We start from the raw sequence: 12567 nt of genomic DNA on the forward strand, positions 1-12567 counted from the left end.
TAGTCTCTGCTTGTAGTTCCCATCTGCACAGGAAGGGGAGTGAAACTGTCTTCCTGGGGAAAATATAAGGACAGGATGGTTAGTCCTATCAAGTCACTTGATGCAGATGTAAATTTTTGTATAAACTAAGCATTCAAAAATGTAACTTTATTAGTAAAGGAGTTTTAATATCTATGCAAGTCTGAAAAAAACATGGTAGTGGTTCTGTAAAAAGTGTTCTCCTTTCTGAGGGAACATTTAAAGAGGACCTTTCACCAAAAAACATGTATAGAAACAGTTACATTACCTAACAGTGCGGCCCCCAGTGATGTATTTTCGATATTATTATTTTTTCAGAGGACCCCCCCCCCCCCCCCTTTCGTCCACTGTGGTCTCCGGTAGTTCTGGCGCCTCATATGCTAATGAGGCGATTCGGTTCGAGTAGGCGGTGACTAGAATTTGTACAAGGCGCGGTTTTCTTCTCCCTGGCTAAGAGCGCATCCAATCAGAGCGCCGTGCTCTTAGCTAGGGAGAAGGAGCTCAAGTTCTCGCAAGCTTTTACACATCCCGAGGCGTGCGCCATCTTGCACTCCCCAGCGGAGAGGATCGCAGAGGCGGCAGCAGCAGTATCCTGTCAGTAAGTATGAAAACTGAAAGGTCCTCTTTAGGGGAAGATGTGATAAATAACCTGATAAGTGGAGAAAGGGACATTTTTCTTTGAGATCAGTTTCTTATCTTTGTACTAAAGATTTATGGAAATGTATTTATAATTTGATGCACATTTTAAAGGGGAAACGGTTTAAACTGGCCACCGCCAACTTGTCCTAGAATATGAGCAGGACTGGTTGTCTCCACTTGCAGAGCTGCCCAGGTGGGTGAGGGGTCGGGGTCTCACTGCATTGCTCTACAATACATGGTAATGATGTTATGGCTAAGCAGCCTGACAGGAAAACTCACCAATAAGTAGTATATGCAAGTGCCAGAGCGTAGTGTGTAGTGAGGGCCCCCACCACGCTCCACAAGTGGAGATAACTAGTCCTGCTCACATTCTAGGACAGGTTGCTGGCGGCCATTTTAAATCATTCCTGGATAACCCCTTTAAGACTTGGCAACTTTATTGTGTCTCGTAAAATGTCGATTAAATTTAATTTGAAAATGTGTGTTTCACAACACTTTTGTCTAATATTTAATATATTTACCGTATTTTTCGCCCTATAAGACGCACTGGCCCATAAGACGCACTGGCCCATAAGACGCACCTAGGTTTTTGGGGAGGAAAATAAGAAAAAAAATATTTTTAACCAAAAGGTGTGCTTTTGGTGGGTTTGGAACTAATGGTGGTCTGTGGATGGCACTATTACTGGGGAACTGTGGATGGCACTATTATGGGGGATCTGTGAAGGACACTGTTATGGGGGGATCTGTGGGTGACGCACTGTTATGGGGGGATCTGTGGGTGACGCACTGTTATGGGGGGATCTGTGGGTGACGCACTGTTATGGGGGGATCTGTGGATGACGCACTGTTATGGGGGGATCTGTGGATGACGCACTGTTATGGGGGGATCTGTGGATGACGCACTGTTATGGGGGGATCTGTGGATGACGCACTGTTATGGGGGGATCTGTGGATGACGCACTGTTATGGGGGGATCTGTGGATGACGCACTGTTATGGGGGGATCTGTGGATGACGCACTGTTATGGGGGGATCTGTGGATGACGCACTGTTATGGGGGGGTCTGTGGATGACGCACTGTTATGGGGGGATCTGTGGATGACGCACTGTTATGGGGAATCTGTGGATGACGCACTGTTATGGGGGGGGATCTGTGGATGACGCACTGTTATGGGGGGGATCTGTGGATGACGCACTGTTATGGGGGGGGATCTGTGGATGACGCAATGTTATGGGGGGGGATCTGTGGATGACGCACTGTTATGGGGGGGGATCTGTGGATGACGCACTGTTATGGGGGGGGATCTGTGGATGACGCAATGTTATGGGGGGGGAATCTGTGGATGACGCAATGTTATGGGGGGATCTGTGGATGACGCACTGTTATGGGGGGATCTGCGGATGATGCACTGTTATGGGGGGATCTGTGGATGACGCACTGTTATGGGGGGATCTGTGGATGACGCACTGTTATGGGGGGGGATCTGTGGATGACGCACTGTTATGGGGGGGATCTGTGGATGACGCACTGTTATGTGGGGGATCTGTGGATGACGCACTGTTATGGGGGGGGGATCTGTGGATGACGCAATGTTATGGGGGGGATCTGTGGATGACGCACTGTTATGGGGGGGGATCTGTGGATGACGCAATGTTATGGGGGGGATCTGTGGATGACGCAATGTTATGGGGGGGATCTGTGGATGACGCAATGTTATGGGGGGGATCTGTGGATGACGCAATGTTATGGGGGGATCTGTGGATGACGCACTGTTATGGGGGGATCTGTGGATGACGCACTGTTATGGGGGGATCTGTGGATGACGCACTGTTATGGGGGGATCTGTGGATGACGCACTGTTATGGGGGGATCTGTGGATGACGCACTGTTATGGGGGGATCTGTGGATGACGCACTGTTATGGGGGGATCTGTGGATGACGCACTGTTATGGGGGGATCTGTGGATGACGCACTGTTATTTATGTGCCATCCACAGACTCCCCAGCCCATAACAGTGCTATCCGCAGACCCCCCAGCCCATAACAGTGCCATCCACAGATTCCCCCCCCCACCGCTCCGGTGCTGCAGTATACAAATATAAAATGTCTCATTCAATTAAGTGATTAAACATGCCCCCTCACTCCTAATATTACCGTACACCCTAACAGCTTCTGTACAACGCAGGCAGGCCGGGCGGCCGGCGCGTCACTCACGGACGTCATGTGCCTGCGCCGCCTGCTTCATTCATAAATTAGGCGGCGCAGGCACGTGACATCAGGGAGTTACGCTGCCGCCCGCCTTGCCTGCCTGCATTCTACAAAAAGTGGGGGGGCATGTTTAATCACTTTTAATTGAATGAGACATTTTATATTTGTATGGTGCAGCACTGGAACAGCGGGGCCGGAGTACAGTGACTGCACCGGCCCAGCCGCAATTGCTGGCCCCCAGCTCCTCCTCCCAGTCCCTCCCCGCTCGCTCATACATCGCAGTCTGCGATGTAAAAATGTCAGCATTCACCCCATAAGACGCAGGGGCATTTTCCTCCCATTTTTTTTGGGGGGGGGGGGGTGCGTCTTATGGGGCGAAAAATACGGTATTTAATAAACTTTGCTCATTTTATTTTAGATTTTAGGATCTTAAAGGGGCTGGTTTAGAAACCTATTTTCAAGTACCAAATTACATAATTCCATTATAATAGAGGGAGTGTGCCGTTAAGCACGCTCACCTTTTAGTTATTATAGTGGCTACAATTGGAGGTGTCACTTTCTGTGGAGGATCTGGCATGTCTGTATGATACAGACAGCCATTCAATAGGAACTGTGTAGTGGACCTGCACAGAAAATTGCACAGGGAAACAATCGTGTTTTTTCAAGTCACAGTAATGCAATTTTACTGTGACACATTGTTAGTTTGGATCCTCCTTAGAAGCCATTGAAATAATTGTGCATTATATGCAGCCTATGCTTGATGTGGAGCAGTCGCTTTTCCTGGGTACTTACTGTGTTACCCTGCTTAAATACCCCAGGAGTTCCAGTATTGAAACTTGTGTGAAAAAGTTGAATTGATGATAATTTTAAGCATATATCACAACATTAGCAGGGAGCAAGAAAACACAGACAGAGGAACTCACCAATGCATGACTGGAACAGGATGGTTATGGTAATCAGATAATGGAACAAACTGATGACATCACGGTCATTTAATGAAAATTAAGATGAACAAACAGCACAGACAGGCATCTGCTGACGCTAGGTCTCCTTACATCTTTAGCTATAACCATCCCTGACCACTGACCTATATTCAACAAGGAAATAAAAAACTATAAGGATAAGGACTAGACTAGGAGCCATAAGAACAGAACTACAGTATACGGTACTTGACGAAAACCAAACTAGACAAAGTGCAAAATGCTGGAATATACAGGGATTTGCTTGCTACAAACGCACAAAGCCTGCACTATCACTGACAAGTTCACAGTGGAGACCAGAAATATTTAAAGAGGTTTTAATGATTACTTTAATTTTTTTGTGAATAGGACGATGAACAATTTTCTAATATACATCTGTTTGAATTTTTGCTTGCAGACCTTTAGGCTGGGTTCACACCTGAGCGTATTCGATAAGCGCTTTTTACAGGCGATTTTATCGGGCGTTTTTGAGGCGTATTTTGTGCCGTTTTTGTATTTTGGAAACTCGCGTAGTACGTGCGTTTGTGTGATTAATCCAATGAAAAACTGCCACAATACGCCCCAAAGAAGCTCCTGTACTTCTTGGGGCGTAGGGCATTTACAGTGCGTTCGTACGCGCTGTAAAACGCTCAGGTGAGAACCATGCCCATAGGGAAACATTGGTTTTTGCCTGTTGAGCGTTTTACAGCGCGTAGGAACGCGCTGTAAAACGCTCAGGTGTGAACCCAGCCTAATTGTATCTGTGCAGTAACCTCTCTAAAGGAAGAAGTCCTGTAATAGGACTAAACTTGGTGTCAGTGATATGACCCTCACATGTCTCATGTGATCTGGCTTTCCGCTAAGTGCCCAGGTATCCAACAGGTGAATAGTAGTGTATTGAGGAACACAACATATACAGTATTACTACCTGCAGCAACACTTCTTCATCTCGTCTGTCAGTCTTTGTGTAGAAGTAAATGTCTGTTTGTGTTGGGTTTGTTTATTTATTTAAAATGAAGGAAGATTACAGAGGCTCTACTGACATCAAAGTACGGATTGGTGCTCTCTCCAATATGGCAGTACCAATTGCCAAAATATTGGATAGAGTGTATGAATTCAGGAGATGGAGGGCACTCAGATGAATGGGTATATATAAGGGAGTCAATTACATATGTAGTATATATCCGTTATTTATTATGTAAAATCTCACCATTCAGCATATCACTCAATATGACAATCGTGCTAATATATTGGTCACAATTATGAATATCAATATATGTATCCTCCTATGGCTGGAGGAAAATTCGAACATGCATAAAAAGAGACCTACTAATGCAGGTGATCAGTCTGCATATAGGTCCTATGTAAGTGTGCAAATAAAATTGATTAAAAGTGTAAAATAGATTAAAAGTTTTTACTGATGTAGGTCCGCTTGTGTCCTAAGGAGCGGTCACCTTAAAGAAGGGAAGGGAAACAAGTAGTCTTACCCCGTAAGGCCGGGTTCCAGGGGGCTGCTGCAGGGGAATGTCTTTGTTGAAAGTACTCCGATCCTGTGTAGCGTTGGTGCGCACGTGGTCCTCAGCGTCTTCTTCTGTTACCGCTTCCTGAGTCTCCGCGATGTTATCTGCAATACAGGAAGTGACAATTCTAAGACCGGAAGTGACGGTCTGTTCCTCCGATCAGCTGACTAAGTCTGTCAGCGAGCTGTATGATAAATAATCGCCTGTAGTTCTTCTTTGTGTGAGCGATCTTTATTGTATCAAAGTCCATGTACTATTCCTTCTTTATACCAAACGCGTTTCGGTGCACTCTTGCACCTTCATCACCTTGTTTATTTATTTATTTTTACACTAAACTTTAGTAACAACATGACAAGATCACCTAGAGATGGGTAGCCATTTTACAAATCACTTAGAAACAGCCATGTGAATATACATAGTGATGCAGTTACTGTAATAATCGCAATAAAATCATTCCACCACTAGTCGAGAAAAAAATTAAATGGCCGATTTGCAGTTTTTTTTTATCACTTTATTTCCCCCCCAAAAATGGAATAAAAAGTGAACAAAAAGTCATATATACAGATCGTTCTGCAAAAATAGACCTAACTATATAAAAGTTGCGGTGGTCAGAATTCTGCGATAAAAATTCTTCTTCTTCTTATTATTATTATTATTATTATTATTATTATCTTTTATTTTATTATTTAAGCACAAGAAAAACTATACATATGTGGTATTGCCAAATTTGTACTGACCTGGAAAATCAAGAGCACAAGTCAGTTTTACAGCATAGTGAACGCCGTAAAAAAAAAAAACTGTGGCACAATTCTATTTGGATTTTTTTTTTTCTGCTTCCCACTACATCCTGTGTAATATTAAATGGTAGTGTTTATAAAGTACAACTTGTCCCGCAAAAAACAAGTCCTCATACCACTCTGTGAATGGAAAAATAAAAAAGTTCAGGGAGTGAAATACAAAAACGCAAAAACAGAAAATCACCACGTCAGGAAAGGATTAAAGAAAGGCTATCCATTTAGAAACTCCTGGCCATGGATCAGCTTTAAGCCGGTTACATGGCAACTGCCTTAAAAACAAATAGCCAGGAGAAGACCGCATCAGAGTGGCCCCACTAGAGAGGTCATCAATATCTGCAAGATATCATGCGATCTCAGGGTTGTCCCTTGTTGCACAGACTGCTCAGAGCATCCAGTGGTGCCGGCCTTCTGTTTGGCCCAATTCTACAGCGCCATCACTTGATGTCCTGCAGATATCACATGATCGAGTTTTCCCTCATTGGAGAGTGTCGGGGAAGTGAAAGTCACAACACAGGCTGGCTAAGACTGTCTAGTCATTGCTTTTTATAAGGGGGTTATAATGGGAGCCATAACAAGAGAGTGCGGGCACAGGAGGAGAAAAACAAAAAGAACAATGAAATTAACATTATTTTGAACCTTAAAGGATGACAACCGCTTTCTCTGTCTGCTCTAAATTTACAAATCTAAATATAACTTCATTCTGACTCATTTGCTTTTTGTATTCTACTTTCACAACTTGCAGTATGTTTTCATTATACAAGATAGGATATCCAATTTCTCTTTTGCATTTCTTTATACTCTTCTACACAAAAATATTTCAGAGTGAAGTGTCTTAGAAGATAAATGTGAAATGGTGGAACGCTGTCAACACGTTCCTTTAGTATAATATGCCTGCTCCCCAAATAATTATTTCTGTTATTGATATTGTTTGTGGAGCATTTAGCTCACTACGTTTGACACATGACAGCTAAAGCCACAATGACTGTGTCCTGATCATGAAAGGACTGAAACTCCTTCCTTCCATGGGCTCATAAACCTGCCTAATAATGCACTGGAAGTGAAGGCTCATATTCCATAAGCCCCAGTGCCAAGAAGAGATAGGACTTCCCTAATGTTTGCTTTGTCGCTGTCTAGTGTTTCAAGTGATCTGCCTTTATAATGTCGTCATATCAAGTGCAGGTGATATGCAGCTTGGAGCGCACCCTCTGCAAAAAGCTGCTTGTCTCATAGATGACAACATCATATGAAAAAAAATGAGTTCCATTTAATAAGCAATTAAAGAGGTAGGGCAATAAGGGGGGTGGGGAGGGGTTTGGAACCACCAGTTGGCCAGATCTGGAAAGGAAAGCTTTCTTACCTGCTTTGCGGCGCTTGCGCCTCATGAACTGCAATGCTCCGCTGCGCTCCTTCGCTGAAAACATCCAATTTGATGTCGCCTGCAGCCAGTCATTTGCCTTGGTAGTGATGACATGACACAAGAGGAACCAGTCACCGCTGTAGACGGCATCAAACTGGATGTTTTCGAGGGAGCCCAGAGGAGCATCGTAGCCTTGAGGGGAGAAGGAGCAGGGAGCCAGCGTTGGGAAGCAGGTAAGAAGTCTTCCCTTTAAAGGTCCAGCCAAGTGGGGGCAAGTTGCAAATCCCCCCCCACCCGACAACCGCCCATTCTTGCACAACTCCTTTTAAGTGATTGATTCTTTTTGTTGACTATAGATATCGGATATCTTTATGTGCTCATTGCAGTAACCTCTGAATATTATTCTGACTAAACCACGATCAGTGAAACTCAAAGCAGTAAAAGAAGGACTGACCCTCAACTCATTCATGAAAGAGAATGTATATTTGGGCTTTGGTTGTACTTTAGTGTCACTCTGAAGTAGAACAGGCTGTAAACTAGCTGAACCTAACTAGCCTATTCCTACTTTTACGCTTCCTTCCCAACATTCTGCTGTAATATTGTCCCATAGACAATCTGCTGTATTATGCCATAGACATGGCAGCAGCAGGAAGATTGACCGGAAACGGCACATGCACACATCTCGCTGTCTCCTCATACAGCTGATAGACTGGAGTGCTGGGTGTCGGACCCCGCAAATCTGATATTGATGACCTAAAAACCCGAAGAACCCATAATAATTGTTTATGACCCCTTAGTAAATTAGAGATAAGGGTTATTAGATGACCGGCACAAAGTGAACGTAAAAAGGAAGATTCACACAGCTAGACAACACTAAACCTTTTGTGACAGAATGGCTCAATATTTTTAATAAAGACCAATTGAAAAAAAATTTTTTGCCCAAATTGAGTAAAATACAATCATAAAAAAATTTGCCTTCGAAGTTGTACATAGCTTTAAAGTTTTCGTAAAATATCTGTTTTCATACCTTGTCCAAGGCATTGCACTATTTGACGCTTTTAGGCAGCAGAAAGATCCTTTAAGGGCACGCTTATATTATTTTACATTTTACCTTGCTGGTTTGGTCCTAGTGATTTTTTTTTCTTTTTTTTCTTTAGCAGGCAGTATAGGTTTATGGCACATTTCTATTTTATATTTTGCTTTGTCTATGTGGTCTCGTTTCAGGTAGATTCATTATTTACAAGTGAGGTCAAAGCTAAGCTTCAGAAGTGAGTATTTTAAGTGGGATCTACTATACCATGTCTTTTATGAATGTTTTACCGTAAATGATTCTATTTTTAAAAATGCTAATTTGATGTAAAGGCTTTGCAGTAAGGTACTCTTGCAGAAGGCCATGTTCACATATGTGCTGTGAACTCTGGCAGTCTGTTCCAGTGGAGGAACAGATTGTATCCGGCATAACCAGATACCACCGTACACCTCCGGATCTCCTTTCACCAGAATAGGATCCGGCTGCTTTCTGGTATATATACCGACTTTCCACCGGAGAAAATGCTGCATGTAGTATTTTTTCCCCCCGGCATATACCGTATGTTGGATACAGTGACCGTATCAGTGCCGAAGTTCACAACGCAGATGTTACCTCGGAGTACTGCAGAGTATAGCGGCAATCTTTGTACTTGACTGCGGCAGAGTCGATCGGGCCCAGCGTTATGGCTGACATTCCCCTAGGCTCTGTGAGCATTTTACTTCTCATATCAATGCTTTGTGTGGTCTCCCCAGGTAGCGATATTGTATGTGTCTATGATGAGATGAGCGAAATAGTGGACGGGGGTGCAGCTTTCCTAATTTTCTTCAGATCCTTGTGAAAATATTATCCAGTGGTCTGCCCGTCCCTGACAGGACCAGTATTCGTGTTATTTTTTACAGCATTGATGGCGTTCACCTCATTGAAGAAATACCACAGGAAGACTTACAGGCTCTGATAAAGAGAAGCTTTGCCGTGGTGAATAGCTCGCTGTCTGAGGGCATGTCGGCAGCCATTCTTGAGGTAACCACCGTTTATCTCCCAGGTCACACTAACCTTGGGGTATGGTCCAGGGCAGCAGCAAGATTTAGTGAACAGTGTATAAAAATCCTTGTTAGGATCAAATTTGAATGGTTTGTAGGGCATGCTGGGTTTTACTGAATTAGGGAATGAAAGCTATAATAAGATAAAAAAATAAATGCCTCTGCTGGCACTGGGATGGGCCCCTGTACAGCGCTGTGCTTGGTATGCTGTTGGGAAACCACAGTGCATGCAGGAGCATTGTGGCCTCTTCGAACAGCTGTTCTTGGAGTCAGACCCCCACCGATCATATATTGATAACTTATCCTGGGAATAGATCATCAGTGTTGTATTCCCGGGTAACCCCTTTAAAACATGGTCAGAATGGCATAGCAAAAACAAGATTCTTACTTCAGTGCTTCCTGCGCTCCCGCTGGTCTCCACTCCCAGGTCCCTGTTGACACACACAAACTGACCACTCATTGGATGAGGAGGGACAACGTTGTGGCCGTTGATTGATGGAACAATTGAGCGGGATCAGGAAGTGGACATCAGCAGGCTCCTGGGACCTGCCAGAATGGAAGCAGCTGGGAATCTGTGCAGTGATTAAATTTTTTTTCAATGCCATAAAAAAAATCACTGCCTGGGCAACCCCATTTACCCCTTCACGCATTATGACGTAACTGTATGTCATAATGTGTGAGGGTATGTATGGAGCGGGCCCTCTTCATACACGGCGGGTGCTGGCTGTATCATACAGCCGGCACTGACAGGAAGCGGTCATTTAACCCCTCAAGTGCCGCAATCAACGCTGGTCGCGGCACCTGTGAGTGAAGGCAGAGGGATGTGGTTCCCTCTGCCTTCCGATCAGAGCCCCCACAGTGAAATCGCGGGGCTCCGATCGGTTGCCATGGCAGCCAAAGTGATCCAGGCCTGCCATTGCTTGAATAGGAGAGGGGATCCAAAGATCCCATTTTCTAGGCCCCTAAGGGGTCTAATAGTTGAAAAATAAAAAAAACATTTTTAATAAAAATATAATAACATTTAAAAACCCATCAATATATTAAAAGTGTAAATCACCCCACTTTTCCATATAAAAATATGTAAACTATAAAAAAATAAATATATTAGGTATCGCCGCATCTGAAAATGTCTGAACTATTAAAATATATTTTAAAAATTAAGGTACGGTGAACGCCGTAACAAAAAAAAAATTGAAAAACGCGCAATTCGCCATTTTTTTTTTCTCATCTTGTCCCCCCCCAAAAAAATTTAATACCAGTTGATGTACATACGACAAAAATAGTAACAATAAAAAATACAGTTCATTATGCAAAAAGCAAGCCCTAATACAGCTCTATAGACAGAAGTATAAAAAGGTTATGGATGTCAGAATATTGCAGTGCAAAGAAAATGTCGATTTTTTTTTTTTTTTTCAAAGGTTTTTATTTTTTTTAAGTAGTAAAACAAAAAAAAAAACTATACAAGTTTGGTATCGCCACATTTGTATTGAGCCGCAGAATAAGGATGTCAGGTCATTTTTAGCACACGGTGAACGCTGTGATGTCAAAGCCCCAAAAACCTTGGCAGAATTCTGTTTTGTTTTTGTTTGTTTTTTTTCAATTTTGCCACACAGAATTTTTTTCCCATTTCTCAATACTAGATATGGTAAATTAAATTGTTGCAATAAAAAAAATTCATCTTGTCCTGCTAAAAGATGAACTGAAAAATAAAAATGTTATGGAACGTGGGGAGAATAGGCCTCGACCTTAACGGGTTAAAATGTCACAAATGCAGCTGATGTGCTGTAAATCGGTTCATGAAATGGGCAGTATTTTGTGTTCACGTCTTGATAAATTAATGTATGTAACAGTCATTTGCTGGATGTTATTTGAAAGTATCTGTAACTTTACAATCTGAAGACCTTGCCAGTGTGTGATATATTCACTGTAAACTGTAATTCTTGTTTTGTTCTGTCTCCGTAGGCTATGGATTTAGAAATCCCTGTGCTGGCAAGGGATATACCAGGGAATGCTGCAATAATACGCCATGAAGATACCGGTTTACTCTTTTCAAAGCCTGAGGTAATTATTCACTGTTGAAAAACAATGGTAAGAAAATGTTAACTTGCAAAGCACGTAATTTATTGCATGATATGTTTTATAAGTCACAGCATTGGAAATGAACATTTATTTTCACAATTCGAGTTTGAAGCTTCACCCACGTAATAAAACTTGCACGTATGTGACTGTTCCCCCTTCTCTTAAGGTGTCTATACACATTAGAGGAATACTGGCTGACCAACTCTCACTCGCATGCCCTATCCGATTTTTCCTATACAAGATTAGCCGCCAGGCAGCGAACGCTAGAGTCCGCTTAGCACAGTGCTTTGAGATCTGGAGTCCTTATATTCATGGATTCCACCCATCCTGCCACTGACCAGCAGCTTTCTTCCTGTATGAAGAGAGCCATCAGTCATCAGTAGGAGGCCAGGGAGAGTCGGAATATCGGGACTCCAAGCTTGTGTACTGTATTGAGTGGAATCCTGCGCTCAGCTAGTGCTGGAGCACCTTAAAAGGGTTCTACGGGAATTAAGAAAATGAATACACTTAAATATTATTTCATTCTAAATATATTCCCAAATACCTTACATTAGTTATAATGTCTCGTTTTGTCTGGGGAGCGATCATCGTGGGAAATAAAATGGCCACTGTCCTATTCGTGCACACAAAACCTGTCCTAATCTTACAGCAGGACAAGTTACTTCACAACACTGAGGTAAAGACCCGCCTCATCCTTCTTTCCTACTCGTCAGGGATTATGATCATGAATACAGCTGAAAAGAACTTTAGCTGAATCTCTGTAGGAATGGAGTTCATGAGCAGATGTGGCTAATGAGCAGCAGCACTTGTATGCAGTCCCCATTACCACAGTCTGTCCTGTCCATCCTCTGTACTTCATGTCTTTTCATGAGCTAAATTCCTACAGAGATTCAGCTAAAGTTCTTATCATCTGTATTCAGG

General features: G+C 43.0%; 1 protein-coding gene across 1 annotated transcript in view; it reads left to right on the forward strand.

The window, feature by feature from the left end:
- GLT1D1 (glycosyltransferase 1 domain containing 1) overlaps positions 1–12567 on the forward strand; it is a 142191-nt gene that overhangs the window by 81445 nt on the left and 48179 nt on the right. Inside the window, exons 9-11 of the mRNA XM_040416238.1 lie at positions 8722–8765; positions 9427–9547; positions 11530–11628. Of these exons, the coding sequence (XP_040272172.1) occupies positions 8722–8765; positions 9427–9547; positions 11530–11628 (264 nt within the window). The remainder of the gene's footprint in view (positions 1–8721; positions 8766–9426; positions 9548–11529; positions 11629–12567) is intronic.

The sequence above is a fragment of the Bufo bufo genome, chromosome 2 (assembly GCF_905171765.1).
Source record: "Bufo bufo chromosome 2, aBufBuf1.1, whole genome shotgun sequence".
Lineage (NCBI taxonomy): Eukaryota > Metazoa > Chordata > Amphibia > Anura > Bufonidae > Bufo > Bufo bufo.